We start from the raw sequence: 21,455 nt of genomic DNA, 5'->3' as shown, positions 1-21,455 counted from the left end.
TCAGCGGCCACAATACACTCTCTAGCGAGTCTCTGCTGGATCGCCGTGCAAAAGGATCTTTCAGACGTCTGCTAATCCTGCTCTTCGTTAACATCCCAGTTCTCCCGAAACGCAAAAGCGAGAACTCAAAAGTTGTGTCAGAGCTAAAAGTAAAATGGTATTCTGTAGACCTATTTGGAAAATCCAAACAGTTTGGCTGTGTTACTCTATATTCAAGCGTGCGATTAAATGAAACTGCAGTTCACTATCAATTCACATGTAAGGTAAAATGGAGTGCACTACTTGGGTGCAGCACTCAACTAGTTTGAGGTCTCAAGAAGTCACATGACCTGATGTGTGGGAGGTTGAGCTACATCCATGCAGACCTCCACTACTGGCACAACTCATTCTGCCTAATAAAAATTTGGCATGGAAACAGGAGTTCGGAACATTCGGAGACAAGATTCTCCCATCCTGTTAAGATATAGAAATGTATCATTTAATTGATCGTTAACTTTCCCAATTGTCTACCAAGAAAATGAGTCAATTTCCTACAGAACAATTACAAATATATGTACATGCAAAGTCAAATGTTTGGACGTGAGAGACAATGAGAAGGTATGTTCAAACTTTTGACTGGTACCTTAAATATGATTTCATGTTTTTGTTTTGATAATTCATGTTCATGTGAGGCGGCTTAAGGTTTGTTTATTGTATTGTATTGTATTGTATTGTATTGTATTGTATTGTACTTTATTTATCCCACAGCAGGGAAATTCACTTGTTACAGCAGCAAGCAAGATACGCAAGTAAAGAATACATAGTTTACACACGATTGATCTAATAAAAATATGAGTTTGCAATTTTTTGTTTGTGTGCTTAATGTACAGACAACAACATTGTCAAAATGATACCTGCTCACGCAGCTGCAACATCAACAAAACATAACAAAAGGTCTGAATGCCAAAGTTTGCATTGCTACTTGTTAATATGTGGCCACTTGACACCGTCCCCAACCTCTTAGTGTTCTCCAATCCATATAGTCAACCAATTTGCTTGAATGACATCGTACTGACTGCATAAGATAGCATTATCCACTTGTCTTGTTAGCAGAACACAGCCAATATATTAATGTCTGACTTTCATTTTTGACCATTTACACTTTCTAAAAGGTCAACACTACGCTTACAATGATGAAAGTTAACCATTAACGCCCTCCAAGAGCGTTGCCCACATTAAACGCAGACCAGGGGCTGAGTTTCGGAGCAAAGTGCAGGCATGTGAAAAAATGCTGAGCTAATGATCGACAACGATAATTTGAAAGCCTTGACTTCAACATACATGCACACACACAAACATAGACTATAAATACACCTGGGATTAAACGTGGCACGAGCGGCTCACGTGCTTCATAAGCAGCCATTGATGAAAGCCTGCATCAACTTAATGCTCCTAATGCTAATAGGTTCACTTTCTATTATAAATGTTAAACATCTTTGAAATTGGAAAGGGAAAGGCTCCAATATTTGTCATAGTAGATTTATAGAGCCCCCAGCTGCCAACTTTACAAAGTCTTGGCCGCCTGGTTTCCTGGTTACAAGTTGCCACTCAGTGAAATAGTGGAGGCTACACACCTCCACATCATAAAACTAAAACATTACAGAGTGTTAAATAGAAAAAGCCTTGCTGTAGAGAATTTACATATAAAGCGCACCAATGAGTGAATGTTATACAGCCTATGAAACACAACTTACCCTTCCTTTTGAAGTATTTGATCACAGATTTTAGCGAGGTCCCGATGAACACCATTATTCCAGTTGAGGACAATTAGGACAAATCCAGGTAGTAAAAGAGGAGGATGGAGCTTCACTCACATCCTCGCCTACTCCGCGGCAAGTGTGAGCGTCCACTATGCTGACAAGTGAGACTCTACCTCTGTCTCTCTCTAAACACGATCAACTCACCACTCCACCCCGAGGCAGTCCGGTCCTCAGGGACACACACAGTGGGAGGGGTGTGGGACCGGCCCCTCTGTTGTGCTGATGTGCTTTGGTTACCAAGGAGCCATCGCTGCCTCTCCCTTTGGTTCTCATCATTTCATCATCTAACTTCAATTTAAACGTGCCCCATTTTATTTACAAGCGTTAACCACTACAGCCCACTCATCTTGGGAATGTTTATGCATCTAATTAAACTGGCAATCACCTCCTTTTTGATTCGTTTTTTTTAACCAGCTATTCTTCTCAGGAGGATGCAGCTTTCCACCTGCATGCAAACATTGTCACAGTGCATTATTCAGAGGTGCATCTTAGTAGATCATACATTAAAAAAAGCTAGTTAATGTGAGCCACATGAATATAGATCACATACAAGCCTCGCCATTGTCCGACACACACAACGTGCACCTCCACCGCCCCTCCCTCTGCCACCGTATTTCTTTTCATCCCAAATGGTAGGAGACTGTTGTCTGATGGGAATGAAGGGGGGTGGGGGATAGTGGGCAGCAACAAGCGCTTGAATGGGACTGCAAATGATCCTTGAATTTGTGGGTTTTAAAAACAAAAAGCTCCCTCCTTCTTGAACACCAGACCCTGAAGACATGATTTTATTATTCATTTTATTTTTACGACAAATAACGCAATACGTTTGCCGAAGATAGTAAAACTGCACAGGAAATTGCAAACCAGACTGAATCAACAGCACCTCTGCTGGTTGCTGTCAAGTAGTGCACCCCATTTTACCTCCATTGCGTCCATTGCGATTAATCAACATTAAATTCAACACGGTAGTTCTTAATGATAGGTCAAGTAGAATCAATTATTATGCCCATCTTTACAACATTAAAATAAAATCACAAAATAATACATACTCAAGTGTCCGTACTTAATTTAAGGAGCGCACCTTTCAGGTGCTCCGAAATCCAAAAGGCAATGGTATTCTGCTCAAATGCATGCGTATTTTGCAAAATATCAATATTTGGGAGTAGTGTATTGACATGACATACTCTGAGCATGTTCTTTGCTTTTTATTGGGCTTAACACATGCCGTATTCCAAAAGAGGCAGTTACAACAAGCGGTGCTGAGAGAAGAACATGAGAAGAGTAGAAGAAAGAAAACAGGCTGAAAGTTACGTGAAGTAAACGGACTCACGGTCAGTGTTTTATTTAATGGAAAGAGGTTTCACTTACTTCAAAAGAAAGATGGGAATGTTAAAAAGTGACGCACTTGAGGCGTGTTTTATTAGCAGTTAACTTATTTTTACACTTGTAAGACTAAAGATCGACCAGTCCAGGGTGGACCCCGCCTGTCGCCCGAAGACAGCTGGGATAGGCTCCAGCATGCCCCCGCGACCCGAAAGAGGAGAAGCGGCATAGAAAATGGATGGATGGATGGATGGATGGATGGATGGATGGATGGATGGAAGACTAAAGATTTGACAGTCTGACCCTGGAACTGATCAAATTCAAATGACAGAATAGAGAGTCCACTGTTTAATGACTTCAAAAAAAGATGATTACAAACATTTAAATGCTGAAATTTAAGTGGTGGTGTGAGAATGGACAATAAAAGTTCACAACATGTGATACACTGTGTGCGTTTTGGTTGCTTGTGTTATGCCTGACTCAAACTGTGTGGCACGTGTACAGTATTAGGATCAGCCATTATTACAGAGCCTATTGTTCTCGCTCTCTCTCACACACACACACACACACACACACACACACACACACACACACACACACACACACACATAGAATAGGTCAACAGATACGCCCACAGAAGTAGAGCCCCAAATGTAGGCCACTTTGAGGATTATTTGCATCCATAGGCAAAAATGGACGCATCATACAATGTCATCTGTTCATTAGCATGAAAACACACACCATCAACATGATATTAGCCCAGTTAATTATGTCTGTCATTTCTGTGTGAAGGTGAAGACCCTTGACATGATACAACACGGAACAACACGTCTCTGAGGGTCGCACATTTGCATTATGCCTTAATATTAAACATTTTATTTTTACTGTTGTAAGACCAGACCACAATTGTGATTTAAAAATGGCAACAGTTGGACACTGGAGCAGTCTATTTTTATTTCCGATGGGAAAATTTGAGGTCTACCAGTATCCCAGATGGACCTTGTCGACCTTAAAGGTTACAAAGTATTTTCTAACCCAGTCACGAGCCTCATTACTTCAATATGATGGTCAGATTGGCATGAATTATTGATTTATCCTTCAATATCACACAAATGATTGTGTAATGGTCCATGGCACGACTTCATCGTCATGCCTTTGGGTGAAACAATATTAGCATTGTTGCTGGAGAAGGAAAATGGAGGGCATACATGAATTATTAAGACTTCTCGTAGCGCTTACATGCTGTGATTAAGAGTTCAAGATGAATAGACATGAGGCAGAGATTGACGAGTGGGGGTTGCAGCTGCCACATCATAAGGAGACTTATCAACATTTTGTTTTTTTCCACAAAAAGATGCACACACCTCCATCCTCACTCGACAGGTCTCTGCTTTTATTTTTGCAATTGGATTGGATAGAGCTAAGCCGAGCCCCTAAACCCCTCAACTGGACCTGATCCTCTAATGTTAAGCTCTCTTTGCTCTTTCTATCACCTAATTTTTACTGTCTTCTCTTCCTCAGTTGTGAGTGCTTTCATGGCTGATAACATGATCCAGCCTGTATTGATTTTACGCTCCACACTTCCACTTGAAGTCTTTGTTTTATTTATGTGCGTCTGGTTCATGCTCGGGCCATGCGCACACTGTCCCAGTGTCGGGGAGTCTGCCAGGTGGAGATAAGCAGGGCCAGGTATTTTGTACAGCACGTGAGTGTGCAAACACTTTGCGTGTCTGTATGTTCAAGAGCCATTGAAGCCAAACACGTGACTGTTTAAAGAGATGTTTTACTGCTTTGAAGTGCTTTGAATACACAAATTGGGTGAGCAAAAAGCTTCAAGTGTGCAGGAAACGGGAAGCACGACATACTGTACATTCATATGACTGGAAGTATCACAACTGGAAGTATGACTTTTTGGCCTTGTGACTTTTGGTGTTCCTCAAATCGTTGCTTTTTGTTTGTTTGTTTGTGTAGAACATACTTGTGGGGACCATGAAGGAGTAAGATCTCAACATGCATAGTGCAGGACACACACAGAAGTCCGCAAGTGCGATGTCTGAAAAGATTTACATTTTACCCAAACCCGACACCAGCAAAACGTGCGGAAGACACACGTTGGCCTCATGGATGGCGTACAAAGTGCAGAAGTTTGTCTTGCAACCTGGAAAAAAAACGTAAGCGCCCCTAGAGTTTGTTTGACATGTGTTACAAGGTCAAACTGTAGTCGTTTTAAAACCTTGATAGCAAGTAACAGTTTAAGAAGCCCAATGGTCACGCAAGTGCAAAAAATAAGTCAACCACTGTTAACAGTGGAACCAAAACAATAACGTGCACTGTCGTAACTATGATAATGAGTGACAAGGGCATCATGTTATTAGTTGTTAGTGTAAAAAGAAGCTAACCACCGTTAATGGTAAAACATAAAAAGAAGGCAATTTTTTTACATGTCAATTTGGGCTTAATTCCAAATTGTTCAACCTCCAGGTTCCACTTTAATCAAAAATAAATACAAAAAAGAACAGTAACTTCAGGCAAACAGACTGCAAAACATGACACTTCTAAAATATAACACAGAAATAAACATAAGACTGCTTTCTGTGAATGTACATACATTATTTAGGGCACGCGCAGGAATATGCACATTCTTTCATCCCTCCTCTACTATCTTTTATCGCTACATGGTGAATGAAAGCAAAGCCTCAGGGGCGGGGGTCAGTGGGGAACCTGATCGCTTTGGTCTTCATCGATATGCACGCAGAGTAAAGCTTGATGAATAATCTATTGGCAGAGAGATGCTGCAGCTGGGCAAAGGGATGATTGATTCAAAATCATTTGTAATCAATGTAAAGTCATGTTGTGGTGGATGCAAGGCTCATGATGCTGTGATCGCTGTTTAACTATTTGCCTTTTACATAGTGGTACAACTTCACAGATGTACTATGATAGAACATACACATAAAAAGACTATGGATTACTTTGGATCTCAGGCAGCCTGTTTAGCCAGAAAACGAAGACACCAATTAAGAAACAGTACAAGTATATACTGTAATGTTTACAAGGTATAAGGAAGACCCTGAGAACCATACTATCTAATATAAAATATCCTGAATGTCATCAGTTTTATATGTTATTGCTTCATCTATAGCCTACGTTAATTTATACATTACAGTAGATCACCGCTATTCGTGGGGGTTGTGTTCCGAGCCCACCCACGCATGGAAAAAAACTGTAACCGCACCACATGGACTATGCAGGTATCTAAATTAATGCTTGCACACTAAAATACATGCAAAACAATAATATTTTATAACCCACAGGTCATGCTGGGTAACTTCCTGTTGAGGAAGTGTGCACGTGTGCTTATATATCTTTTTATTTTAACACAAGAAGTGAACATAGAGGAGATGAAGTAGGATTAAATAAGCTCTGGTTCTTCCTACTCCTTTTCAGACATGTTGAATTTGGCAAGTGTAAACGTGTGAGCTTCTGTTAGAGTAACTTGTTAAGTATTTTCCAAACAAATATAATCATCACCGGCTAGTCCGGCCTAAATTACCTGACAGAAATTTCACATCTAACAGATTCTTATCCATCCACTATATTATGGCTAATTATCCCTAAAAATAGAGGGGCGGAAAGTTGAACGGTGTCCTGAATAAACACCCACTCTCACCCAAACACAGAACAGAAGCCCCACAAGTGACGGAGGGCGAGGCTGAGTAAACAATCAGTAATGAGTGTTTTTTCTGACGCTAATGATTCTAACATGGGGTAACGTTCCCGTCCATTACACCCCAGTAAATTCAACTTAACAACCCCACCCACCTCCCCATCCTCCTCACGGGCTGAATGACCTTTTTCTGACACCAAACTCACCCGCTGTGTCCCAGTCAGCCCTTCTGTCTATCTCGCTGACTGGTTTGGTCTCTTGCTCCATCTTTAACAGACACAACTGGCATCTGGTGTGACGCTCTCCCGCCATTCTGGCTGGGATGGGTGCCAGTTTGCCAACAGAATCTTCCAATTTTGTGCCTCTGACACAGAACCGCAAGAGGTAAGTTTCACGCCAAAAAGGTCAAATCCCCTGTCCTGCCCTCTATAATCCTTCCTTTGCTGTTTTTCTCCATCTCATCTGGCGCATTCATGTCGCTGGGATTCCTTCACAGAGACAACACAACGCACACGAGATGCGATGGTGGCACATTCAGGATACGTTTACACAACAATCATCTAGTAAAGACAGGAGAGCTCTTCCATTTAGGCTTTGCATACAGACTATGTTATCAAAATAAACCCAACAACAAATTTGCATTACAAAATGCGAAAACATTTCATGGCACATTGTGAATGTCTTTATGTTGTTAGCAGGCTACACACATCTCAGCAACTATTTTCTATAGTATATCTTCTCAAGGGACAGTTTGATAGAAATGAAACTTGACTTCACTAGCGGAGACAAATTCCAGACCCAAATTGACTTTTTGGATAAGGCGAGCAGTTGGTAAACACGCATCAGTGGCACAGTATGCACCCAGGCATTTTTGTAGCTTTGCATAAATGGAACAACGTCGTCTGGATGCCTAACCCTTCAAAAACCAACAGAAACCAACAGAAACCAAAACTTCCATTCTTGCCAGATATGCCATTTGGATGGTTGGGAGAGGTTGTGCGGGTTCATTGTGCACAAACAATTTCTGTATCCACATTTTTATTGGTATTAAGACAAATATTTTTTGTGGGCTACTGCTCAGCACTTCTGCTAACCCTCCACAAAGTTTCTTGGAAATCACTTACAGGGTTTCTGCATAACTAACAAACAATGGAGAAGGCAATGACACATTTGCACGCATGGTAACTGCAAACTGGGCGGTGTGCCTGTTTTTCTGTTTAAACAGAACACTTGCCTTTGAAAGGTTCCTGACATGGCATGAGGAACAATGGCACAGATTGTATCAGGAGCAAACTTTGCTTAAAAGACCTCCAGAAAGGACAAAAAGAATATAGATGGGCTGCATAGATGTTCACTTTGATGTGGAGGCATTTTCTGCTGAGCAGCCATGCGAGGCAAGAAAGACAGCAATGAGAGAGAAATGACATAATGACATAAAGGCGGGATCGACAGAGAGAGACAGAGAGCGAGAGATGAGCGAGGGAACAATTGATGCAGGACAGGTGAGACAGATGGAGCGTGATTGTAGGTCTACACAACAAGGTGAGGCACCATAAAGATAGATATTCAACAAAAGAAGACAGACTCCAAAACCAACATAAAAGGCCAAGAGGAGTTGGCGGTCATGCCTAATTTTCTTTGGGCGCTCTCGAGTGACCCCTCTTTGAAATCCAAGCTCGGTTGAAAGCTCGGTGGCAGAAAGAAGCTGTTAAAGACACGACGTGAAGCCCAAAGAATGAAAAGCAGGGCAGCTAATGGTCGTAACAGCGAAAGCAGGAAGCCAGACTGTCTGGAAGGTGCGCAACAGCTCAGTCACCAACTTTTACAGCCTGGTGCTACCTTCGGTCTCCATTAAACTGTACACACCTGTTAAGTTTTATAAGCAGCCTCATCTCCTCAGAACTCACAGTCGAGATGGACAGTTTTGTAGCCGGCATCAGCAAGTGTTTTATGGCCACTTTTGGTTCAGGTGGATTTGTAGCTAACCGCCTGTTAACGCCTTGGCAACAAGTTTTACATCCAATCCCCCTCCTCCCCCAAGTTGGCCTGACAACACTTGTGCATGCTGGCCTGTTGTGTTGACTTTTGAAACTAATTTTCCCTGCTTAACTCTGAGCTTTAAACATCCTTTATGTACTTGAAAGAACAGTGGAACATGTGGTCACGGATGTCATTACTGACCCGGGTAGAAGATATCCCTGAAAAATAGTATAAAAGGACCCCTCTTTTTCAAGACTTGTTTTGGTAAAAATATTTTTAAAAACAAAATTAAGCCTTTGATGTTGATGTTGATGATGATGTTCTTCTTTAGGCAGCAACTAGTACAGACCCTGGTTGCAGCCAAGTCGGGCACAAGTAATGATGTGGAGGCAGATGCAGTAATAACTAAATTGCAGAATAAACCAAATCATGTTGCAGTCCAAATCATCACTCAACCACTTTTCACTGTAACTTAAAATCCTGGCTGCCCTCTGGCCACATTAGGCCATTACCATCCAGCCATGCTGTCTCCACTCATATTGACTCAAAGCCCCTTGTCACTTCCGAGCGGAACCTCAGAGGAATCGCCACATCGATATCCATGAGGCACACTTAACAACGTCTGAGTGTGTGTCATTGGTATATTGATGACATCTCAATATAGATGCCTGAAAGTGGGACACCACTCTACTTTATTGTATGTGTGGAGGTACACCTTATTGTTCATGTGTGCGCCTGCAGCTGTTTCTGCTATCAACTGCCTTTAGACAGTTGACCTAATCACGCATTACACGTTGCACATGTAGGCTGACAAGTACATGGGTGCAAATGTTTGACGTCTACACGCATACATATGTCTTCAAGCAAGGACGACTGTACGCAGGGTTGGATTCTTGACCTACATCTCAACACCAGTTCTTTATGATTCTGTGTTATCCAATATCATAAATAATATCTACTTCATTTAATTGTTTCCAAGGACCTCAATGAAAACAACAGTAACAACTGCACGATTAAGCTGTGCAGTGTTGCTCTCGAGCTGCATGCGAAGGAGGGAGCCTTATCTGCGACAGACTGAGCTAATTTAGGTTAAGTGCCTCAAGAAGCTGAAGGGCACATAGTAACAAGCCACCTGGGGCTAAACTGTACTGCAGGGGGGAATGCAGTATGAGAGTGTATCAATAGGAAGTGGGTTAAAGCCCTACCAACAACAATATGTGCAAGTGTTCATCTGCACTTCCTCTAAAATGACCAGATACAGTAATTGACACGATAGTGTTTGACCTACTTCCTGTATTACACCTCATTTTTCACTGATGCATAACAGTAGGTCATTATCGGGAGGGGCGAGAAGGAGGAGGGGACACCAAATCATCCAATCAGCAATTGAAATGACAAACTAATTGACCAATGACCACAAATTCAGGAAGTGAGTTAGACTATGAGGCTCGAGGCAATGCTTCAATCACAACTCGGATGCAAGTTCTAGTGGATGTCATTGATTACTGGAATGAACAGTGGTGCGTTCATGAAAAAAAAGTAATCATGGCTTCCTATGATGAGGAACGGATGCTTAGTCGTTCATGTCTGTCTCGGTTTGTAACGATGTGTATCAAGATAAAACGATGTGTTTCCAGAATGTCATCAAAGCATTGCATTGATGGAATCATCTTAATTCATGAATTTAATGGCAAATTTAGCCTGCATTCATCAATCACTCGAGTCAAATACAAGGTTTTCATCTGGTGTCCCTATCATCTTACGTAGCCCACATAACTGCGATGATACGGCATATATCCATATTCCACACAGTTGGAATCCTGCAAGACAGGTTTAAATACGTCTCCAGAGAAGCTTAGTGTCAAGAGATTGATGTGGATCTGCATGATCTACAAAACACATATGCACAAATCCATTGTGTGACTGAGGGGGGTGTCAGCTGTGTTTTTAGATGCGTTTCACAGATGTGTGTACAAAAGTGCACATACATGTGCTAAAAGGAGGTTCCTGCCATGATAATCCTACACTGAAACCCCAAAGAAGAACCCCAAATCCACTTAAGCCCCTCCCTTCCTCCTCGTCCAGCTTCAGTCTTGAATAAATCACTGCTGTCTGTCTCTCCATCCCCTCCCCTTTTGGTCTCAACTGAGCTATAATGCAGGGTGGAGGAATTATTATTAGAGAGTTGCCCTCTTTTGGGCATAAAGAGTGGGACCCCTGTTTACAATAAGCCCCCAGGGAAAGCAATAGCCACCAAATTTAAGACCCTTAATGCCAAATTCAATTCCTCATGACACCCCATGCGTCATTTTGTCTTAAATACATGTGTGTCTCCAGCGTGATAGCCAGTTAATTCAATACAAATTCCATTTAGTAATTTGCATAATCACATCAGCATGTTGATATATTGACACTAAACATTTATTTTTTTGGTGTGCACTAATGTAATTTCTACAATCCCTTTAAAAGGCTGGTTAACAGATAATCAACTTAGTGACCTGCTAGACAATCAGTGCAGTTGCTTGACTGTGTTGTATCGCCACACTGTGGTGAAAATGAGCAACATCAAGCAAATAGTGTAATTTCTGCTATTAAACAAAACAAGGCATGCTTAAAAGTCATGTTTTAAACACACAACACATCAGTTAGTATCTCTACATGGCTTTAAAGATGTTTCCCTCTTCCTTGCTAGAAGGATTAAAACCTTGAAAAAAGAGCTGGACATCGCCATGGAGAAGATTACGCATCAACGGAAGAAATTTAGAGAGCCTCTTTAAATCACTTCCCTCTTTCTCTCCCTTGTTCCTTTTCTAATCAGTCTTGATGAGAGAACTTAACGGAACCTCCAACTGATTGGAACCTTTAAGGACTGCTCTGCATGAACGCAGGAAAGATGGAGAAGCAGAGAATGGGGTACTGGACAAAAAGAGAGCTTTGATGCTGGAGTGTCAGGCCGTCAAAGTCTATGAATGAGCCGAGTCGAAGCTAACATACCATAAATTACATTGCAAACCACTGCAGCGTCTACAACATGGATAAGCCAACATGCACAGACAGAAAACAGACTTATGAGTGCAAACAGGGCCAAGAACCTCAGCGCACCGGACTTTCATCAGCATGAAGTCGAAGGTAATAAAAAAAAAAATCTGATGCTCACTTAACAAATTGCCACAATTAAGCTTGTCTTCAGAACTAACAAGTGAACTAACTTGAACTTCAACTAATTGAAGATAAAGAAGCGGCTCAGGCAAAGGCACAGCTCAGTCTTTAAAGAGCATTTGTGTTTAAGGATTTTTATTTATGAGCGTTACCACTTCAATAGATTAGGAAATAGCCATTAATCAGCTTCAATGCCAGCGTTATGTCACTTACAGTTCTATAGTTCACCCTTAGGAAGCTGTCAGCTCAATATAGCGACAATAAAGCATGGGTAACCAACCAGTCGTTCCCTAATTATACGTTCTTATTTTTACAGGCACTGTATAGGTTCACAGCCGAGGCCAGGGATCTTGAGTTCAAAAAAGTGACCACTGCAATAAAGACAAGCATACTTTTAAATAAATAAACAAAGAGGAAAGAGATGCACAGTGACTGATATTGCCAACTATCATTGTCATTATCTGCTTGATGTTATAATGAAGCTGTTAGCTAAAAACCCCGTTGCACACAAATACACCTGATCCCTTCCTCCACCCTCTCGTCCTTCGTAGCTTCCTAAAAGAACAGCCAGCTGAGGCCAGGCGGACTTAATTAATCAGACCATAAAAACTACACTGGCAACAATGATCGATAGAAGACACAATAGCTGCATCAACTAACCACTACAAAAGGAGTAGTGTACATGCTTTGTGTGAGGACTTCAGGAGATGCACAGATAAAGAGAAAGATAAAGAAAATATATATTTATTAAAAAGAAATACAAAATACATTATACAACTGCAAAGCTAAATTCAGCTACATGTTAAAGGCTAAATTTATATATTTTGGCAGATATTAAAGGGATTTACATACAGTGGATGACTTGGAATGTTTGACTTGAAATGACTAATTCTGTGCAGTGAGTTTTTCCAATTGTAGGACTATCTTTAAATGTGGCGTTAAACGTACAAAATGTTGAGGGAGTCAAGCACATTACCCACACACATCCCATGAGAGAACGCCACACAACTTGATTACCTCCCAATATCTGTCAAAGATGGTTGAGTTTGTTTGATGGAGGAGTAGAAGCGCATGTTTAGTCACTAGCGATTAAGCTTTTAACAAGCTGAGCGGCGCCCCTGTCTGTCTGTTAGAACCACAGCTTGCAATTACCCACCGATTACTGTTCACCTCCATTACCTCCTGTCCAAATGCACTCGAGAGCAGAGGTGTTAAGACATGCACAAGTCCAACAAACAGGGTCTTGATGAAAGGCTGCAGGGAAAAAAATAATACAGCAGACCAGGCTGATACGGCAGAACACAGAACCTATTTTACAGTTGAGTGATCATCACTAGCCCCCCCCCACCATTCCCGACATTGAGTGACTATGCATGTCTGTGGAATCTCCTCTCTGCTCCATTGCTCCTCCAGCCGACTACTGGAGGGGGTCTGCCACATTTAGGACTGTGTGTGTACTTATTAATTTCTACTAATGCACATTTGCTGCAAAGGGTTACAAAACGAGTTAACTTCCTAGTGTGTCACTGACCCCTTCTTTTTGCTGGTGTCACTGTTTTTTGAATTAGACCAAGAGCTTTTTGTCAATTCTCTTTGTAATTGCAAATGAAGGATTAGGCGAGTCCCTTTACTGGTGAAGAAAATCCCCTTAAGAAGTCTAGGAGAGGGCAAAAACAGTTGCATTATCTCAAAAATGCATTGTCATATAGCTGAACACTGGACCAAACCAGGACCATTCTATTTATATCCCACAATTTGCCAATCCATTTCATTTGGTTTCACCTAATTACTTACAAGGCCCCTCAGGTGCCTGTCCCCCGGGAGCTGTTGGCACTGATTGGTCAATAGCTTTCCTCTAAAGGATTATCGGGTGAAACACCTGCTTCACCCTTTACATTGAATAAAACAAATGTGTGTCACACTTCCTGCTTATAGAACCAAGGCCAATGTAGAGACTAAAATACTCTGATTAGGGTTGTTTTAGTCTGTGGAAATCATCTGTTCATCAGCAGGGCATGATCACAAAGCAACTGTGATGCTTGATTCAACCTAAAGAACTCAGACAATACTGTACTCATGGCATGACATCTTGAGCTGTCATGACACGTTAGTCAAAGCGGGTGTGAGGATGGAGCATGTGCGCCTGGTAGTCACGCTTAATGCATGGGAATAAAGAATTCAGTTTTGGACAATGCTGTGTAGATAGAGGGAAGGGAGTGATAAACACAAACTTAAGTAGGATCATTAAGTTGGAATGCTAAATATCCCTCAGCACCATCTCCCCATATTGTCGTGACGGCTCCTTTATGTAGTGTAACGGCAGAGGTGAAAGTGGGTCACCTCATCACCCTGTCACGCAGTCAGTTAACTTCAGGCCCATCACCTCCAGCTGTTAGTTATTGTCTCTGGTTCCCAAGGGTGGTCCCGCTGGAGAGTATCCCTTCTTATGCGGTTTGACCGTCCCATGAGGGGAAAAACATGGCGTCCATGCAAGCACCAAATGACCACACTAATGAATAGAATCACGACAGAACCACACCATACTATGTTAAATTGTTATGCTGTCAATGCATTAGAAAAAATCCCCACAGCACCCACTTTCTGAGGACCATCCAGTTTGTTCTTAAAGGAAAACTTTAATACTTATACTGTAATACTTTTATTTTTTAAATTTTGCCCATCATTCACAATCCTTACATGAAACATGACCACACGTGTGTGCTAGAAACAGAGAAAAACCACTAAAAATCAGCTAGCATGTGGGAGGTAACAATGCACGTAACTCCTCGACATAAACACAAAGCCTTTCCATCGATGGTAACGCTGCATGCCACTCAGGGCAGCAGAAACACTCCATTTCTGTTGGCGTGGCTTGGGAAGCTCCACATTCACACCAAGTCATGCCGGTGTAATGACTTGCCTTCCATCTACTGCGAAGTTTCAACCTCTCTTCTTGCGGGCTGTAGCTCTTCCTCAGTATATTCAGGCTCAAAAACATAAGGTTCTGCATCCTCATTTGTCCAAAAGTAGGCGGCGGCGGCTCTCACAAAGTCTGCCAATGTTCCGGTAATGTTTAAGATGATCAGAATATGGCAAAAGTATTTAAAAGTAAGTATTATAATATATAACATATAACATGCATATAACATATGCATAAAGTATTGCATATATTATCATGAATTTACCTGTTACTGCATGGTCATAGCGTGGATATAAAATGCTAAAATGTTTTTGGAGGTTTTTTAGAGGGCTTTATTGTCAAAAAAAGGTGTGTCCCATGACGTGCACTGTTAGCTCCTTCATGCTAACTGTTTTTCTCTCTTTAGAACGCACAGAAATGGGAAAGACACGTGCGCTCATGTTTCACATAAGGATTGTGGCTGATGGGCAAAATTTAAAAAGAAACAGTATTGACAGTTTTGCTTTAAGGACCCCACCACCACACCAAAGACCAGCAGTGTCAGAGGTCACAAAGCCAATATACATTGACACACTCAGAGAAGACAGACGGCACGGATCATTCGATTACTAGGGGATGGAAATCAGTTAATGGGAAGAGACAAAGAACAGCTTGAGAAGAGCTCAAGGCACCACTGTGAGGGACAAAATATGCAAGAAGCAGCTCAGATGACGTAGTGTAAGTACACTCAGCTAATGCAATCATTACTGTAGCAGAGACTACTACCTGGAGCATTCCTTCCCAAAATAAGTCTTTTGGCTTAAATGTCTACTGTGTTGTTAGAACTATCGTCAAAAGATAGTAGTATGCTACTGCTTAACAACTTCGACTCTGGGGATTGTACCTTTGTCGTCTTGGATGGTGTGAGTCTTCCCCAATGGGCTTTTAGCGAAGGGACCAAGCAGAGGTTTGGGTGTCCAGAGAGAGTCCTGTTTCTGGTGGACCTTTGACACAGATAGCAGACGTTTGCGAAGGTAGCCCTCGGTCCAAGGTGGCCTGGCGCTGAGGAAGGCCTCAGACTGGAGGCTGTTCCCCATCTTGTTGGGGGACTGGAAGGAGAACGGAGCTCGCCTCTCTCCAGGGGGTTCCTCATAGCAGGCCCTGTGCCAGCAGCTGACCACCGGCCTCGAGGAGAGGCAGTGCACATATGTGATCATCCCCTTGCTAAAACCTTAACACCAATCAGCTACCCACCTCCCTTGGGCTATGCAGACCCCCCAACTCCTCCTTTTTGCACAACCCTCTCTCTCTCTCTCTGGAATCTCCACTTGAGGTGGTGGGATGGAGGGTGAAGGGTGTGAGCGCGGAGGGAGGTTGGAAGTTTTTGCAACCCACAGGGGACCCCAATCCCCCCTCCGATTGGGTCTCCTCCTCTCTCTCCTTCTACAGTTTTTGTCTTCCTGTCCCTCTCTCAGGGAATCCTATTGATTTGCATTGATTTGCTTGACAAAGGAAGGATGTGCACAGTGTTACATTACAAGTTTGAACTCTAAAACAAATATTTCACCGCAACTATTTTAGCAAAAGACTATCAGAAAATCTGGGCTGGCTTTTGGAATCACAAAGATGACCACAGAAATCCCGACTCAAAAATGAGTTTTTAAACAAAATAAATAGCAAAACCCATGACAACAGCATGTTTTTAACCAAAATGTTTAAACATGCTGTCTCCTACAATGACTTCAAGAACAATGTCCACAAAAAGTCAGGAAAACCACGGATCAACGCCTCAAAAGAAGTGTTGAGACAAGTTTGAAGCAAATCAGCATCCTCCGTCCTCTTCCTCTGTCCATTCAAATTGTCATTGTCCAGTGCTCCCACATGGCCATCCCTTCCAGCACCACACCCCTCCTCCCGATTCCTCTGATTCTCAACACTGCTGTTACAATCTGTAAACCCAGATTATCCAGCCTCCAGGCCTTGTCTCCGCTATAACAGTCAGCACAGATGGACACCATACTGCTAGTAATTACCTCCTTCATGGTCAGTACTCAGATGTGGTTGAAATCCGGGTTTTTCCAGGTGATACACTCGACAGTCACAAACTGGTGTGTCATAACCAGAAGGACAAATACCCAACTCCTGCGCTCGTTTACCATGACGTAAATGACTGTTGTTACTAAATACATGCATTCAGATGATGCCATAAACAAAACATTGTCTTTAAGTGGACAAAACAAACAAGCTGTGACATGCGTAATTGAAGCTGACTGTCCATAGTGAGGCACAGATGGTAACACCTGCTACCTTAGCATGGACAGATGTACACACAGTAGACGCCGGATTAAAAAAGAATATCTCACGATCAGAAGCGGCCCCTAACTTGACCAGTGAGGGTAGATGGGATTACTGTAATGGGCAGAAGTTAAGGCTCAATGTCTCCCTCTAGTGGTGGCACCAAATTCAAATAAAAACACAGAGGAGCCTCTCAAGGTGAATGCCACCAATAATTATACATTTGTCTTAAAATTAACAGTGGGTAACTTATTTTTACACTTGCATGAGTTGGACCCTGAAACTGATTATTCCCAATTTTTCACTGTGTATGCATTTGAATTTGAACAAATTGGGAGGTTAACCAGTGTCCTGGAACGGATTGCGTTTGACTCTTATTGGAATTTGTTATGTGTGTGTGCACAGCACACAGTTGGTTGCGATCCAGCCAAAGCCTCAGCAGATAGCCAGGGGCTGAAGGAGCCATTAACGACAGTTATCATTTCCACAGTGTCGAGCCAGCCAATACACACAAGCTGATTACAAAAGCCAAAACCACCTCATGCACGCAAATGCAAACCATAATGGACCAACCACAGCCTATAAATGTCTATAACCTCGCAGGTCATCCAGTACAACAATATTAGGGGCTCTGGAGAAGTCATGCAAACACTGACAAAAACATCAACAATGCATATTTGTGGCAAGGGGATGTTCACTCACATGTCCACACGGATTGTGTGTGTTGGGGAGGGGGATGAGCGGGAGGACTAAAGCGGAAGGCTTTGGGTGAGGGACAATGGTAACCATGGCAACGCATACATGCGAATGGAGTGTGGGGAGCACCTGCATGCTGTGTTTTAGTCTTCTCCACAGGGAAATGGCCATTGTCTTCCCCAAGGACGTCAACCGCGTTCAAAGGTTTTAATTCAGTGCACTTTTATCAACTCCTTAATCCTCCTCCTCTTTTTTTCTTTAATTCTAAATCTGGTCTTTATATTGTGAAGAAAAACCTTTTATGGAGACGGTAAGATTCCTTAAAGTTTAACCAGATCTGAATGCCTCCTACTTACCAGTCGAGACACTCAATACTTCTCTACCTTGTCATCCTGTCACACTGAGTGTGGGAGCATCCATCAAAACCACTACCAACAAAGCTGGAGGGCAAGCAAGAGGGTCACCCTGGGGTCAAAAGGGTCACGGCCTTACTCCAGACGTGCAAGGCTACCGCTCTGTCTCTGGAGTTCAAGTAGGTTAACGAGGGAGTTTTTAATGAGGGTCCTACAAGGGGTTGATGCAACATTAGGTACACCTGCACAATCTAATGTGAACCAACACAAGAAATGCAGACACAGTATGCGTCTTATGGAGTTTTTGTATCGAGTGTGTACAGTAAAGAAGGTGTAAATCCCCAGTGAAATGCCACCACAGAGTTGGAGGTAAATATAGGTTTAGACATATAGAGCTATGCGGGTCATTGCCCCGCCATCCCAAACTAACCTTGCCAAAAGAGTGTGGAAAATATATACTGTATGCACGCACATTCTTGGAATTCAATTCACACGCATGCAGACACACACACACGTAGCAATGCTAAAAAATATCATGTTTCAGCATGACTTTCAAGCAGCATGTGGACAAATATAGCTTCTGCAAAGTAGAAATAGATTTAAAAGATGATCCAGCGCATGCCACTGCACCAGGCACCCAACTCTAACAAGAAAAACATGGCAGAGGACGACCGCAATGTATGCAGCTGGGCATTTTCAAACGGAAAATCAGAAGCCACTTTTACACTTTTGGCGTTTCTGTGAATAGGGTGACAAAGTCAACCGGCAAATGTTCCACCTTTGGCGGTAGTATCAAAGCGTAACAGAGGTTCCCCGAGTTTTGTATAAAAAGGATAAATGCAGTGTTAGTTTCAACTAAAATGTATACATTATCTTCAATAAAGCTGAAGTTGCTTTCAAAAATATATTTATTCATTTTTCTGAAAAAATGCAGTTGCGCCACCTATTAGGCAATTTGCTGAATTACAGTTTCATTACGATTTCAACTCTAAACATGTCAAAACACAAGGAAATAGCATATGTGGCCCATGTTGCATTTTTTAGTAGTCGCCTGCTAACATCACCATCGACTGACCTTACAAGAAGAATAAATCTACTGGCTTCACTCCTGTTTGTGACTCAGAATCTCGACTGATCAGGTTTTTAATTTCTGGGCTTACATGCGCTCCTCAGATGGAGAAATAGCTGATGTAACATCCACAAAGCCACATCAAGAGCGCGTCTCGACAACCATAAAGAAGCTTACGCTAAAAGTCATAAAAGTCAAGGCTGCTGGCTGTGGAAAGACATGGACCAGAGTTGGATAAGGGGGCAGCTTGTTTAAATCATAACAGTCAATCTGCATCTTTGGCAACCACGAGAGCGACTCTGTTGGTGGGCGATGTCTTGCACTGAATCTGGGTCAGTTTGCTGCGCTCGTTGGACAGTTTTATGTTAGGACTGGTCATTTCAAGAAAGTCCCTTCATGGATCATCAAGAAAGTTTGCGTTAATTTATAGAATAATGAGTCCTGTTATTAGGTGTGCTGGTGGTGCCCATTAAGAAGAAGGAAGCGAGATCTTGCACAATTTGGAATTTGACCAACATACTGTATCTAAAGTCCCCCAAAACTGCACGTGTTTAGCTTTTTCTTTGGCTTATTGTGGCTTTTTTCTTATTCAAAAAGAAGGAGCAGCCTCCACAAGAAGAACATGAGAAGAATATACACAGAAAGTTGCATGAAGGAAGAATACAAACAAAGTCATATTCTGAATGAGTTTACGATTTTACAGTGGTTAACTTCTTTTTGCGCTTCTCCTTTGCCGTTAAAGTTAAGACTGTGGGTTTTTTTGGTTTTCTGTCTCAACATTACCAGTCATTAACTTATTTTTACACTTGCGTAACAGTTGAGAGGAGAGTGTTGGACCTTCTCCATGGCTAAAGTGCCTTGAGATAACTTGCTACAAAAACACAATTTTACGTAAGAAAGTTGAAATGTTTTAAAAATGGCCGGTACAGTTAATAAACAATGAGGATGGTGGCAAAAATGTATTAGCTTTATTTTCATGGTTCCCTTTGGTGGGGGGGGACGTTTCAAATTCTCCAAAAGTAACTAAAGGTCGTATTCCATGTATTCATAGAAATTCACCTGTGCTACACATAACCCGCTGAAATAAGTCAATTCTGGAAAAACGCATGCATCTGCAGAGTGGTATCTGTTTGGAGTCATACTGTGCGCCTGATGTGTCACTCGGTGTGGAAACGCCAACTGTCATGTGTTATTGCATGCAGCTGGGCTTTACCCCAAACAGTCCAACTGTTCTATCACTTCTGGAAACAAGAGAAAGAACAATCATAATGAAAGGATGACATGTTCCAGAATACGTCATAGGGGCTTTTTAAGGGATCTCTTTACAAAGTAGGGCAAATATTTTAAAAATCCCTGCAAAATGACCATCGTAATGATCTCACATGCATTCTTCAGAGGTGAGGAAGAGGCTAGTTGAAGCCAACAGCCGTGCAGTGAGAGGCGTCATGTTGCCTGTGTACAGTTTTAACGATTTACACAAAAATATGAGCAAAGGCTGCAGGTATTAAAGGAATTAGTTTTTCATTTTTACTGCACTTTTTTGTTTCTTAACTGGCCGGTCATGCAAGCCAGTACATGCAGGACACAGCCCAACAACACAGCAGGATAGCGCAGCCAAAAACACACATTCAAACATTATTATGAGGGGTGAATCCATCGGGAAGCCTTCCTGCTCAGTGAACTGGTCACAGGCACACAGTAAAGAATGATTAAAAGAAGACGGGAGATATTTTAAAAAGCAACGGGAAGGATATTGCGGAGAGGAAACTGCTGTGTGACACACATTAGTTTCCACAAAGGAGGGATGGAGTTCAACTTTTCTTTGTTTCACAAAGTCAGGCAAAAGTCCCCCCCAGCCTAACACACTCCTGCAAAAACATCCATGTTAGTTACAAACACTTACCTCTCAAACAGAACATCTCTCCTTATTTAATTCCACATTTATCCACACGAAACAAGCACCTTCCTTTCTTCACGCTCACTCTCAAAAATACTGACACTTACGCTCATCTCTCCCAGTGCCTCCTGCGCGCCATCGCCCCCTCCCACTCCTTCTCCTGCAGTCACACACACACGCTCCGAGTGGCAACACGCCAACTTCTACACCGCAGGAAACTGCTTTGCAAACCCCCCACCCCCTCCTACCACAGCTCCCCTCCACCCCCGTCCACCTCTCATTCGCTTGCCAAGCCTGATCTTTAAAGGCTCAAAGCTA

General features: G+C 42.3%; 1 protein-coding gene across 7 annotated transcripts in view; it reads right to left on the bottom strand.

Moving 5' to 3' along the window:
* The window catches only part of nhsl1b (NHS-like 1b), an 85,755-nt gene that overhangs the window by 21,799 nt on the left and 42,501 nt on the right, over nucleotides 1–21,455 (bottom strand). The window contains exon 1 of one of the 7 annotated variants that reach the window (XM_054761084.1): nucleotides 21,144–21,338. The exons of 4 other annotated variants lie outside the window; for them this stretch is intronic. In XM_054761084.1, the coding sequence (XP_054617059.1) occupies nucleotides 21,144–21,159 (16 nt within the window). In that variant the 5' untranslated portion in view covers nucleotides 21,160–21,338. 2 more of the 7 variants (XM_054761078.1, XM_054761081.1) reach the window with 2 other exon arrangements.

Source organism: Dunckerocampus dactyliophorus, chromosome 19, assembly GCF_027744805.1.
Source record: "Dunckerocampus dactyliophorus isolate RoL2022-P2 chromosome 19, RoL_Ddac_1.1, whole genome shotgun sequence".
NCBI lineage: Eukaryota > Metazoa > Chordata > Actinopteri > Syngnathiformes > Syngnathidae > Dunckerocampus > Dunckerocampus dactyliophorus.
The sequence above is the reverse complement of the archived record's forward strand: the minus strand, read 5'-3'. Positions and strand labels throughout refer to the sequence as shown.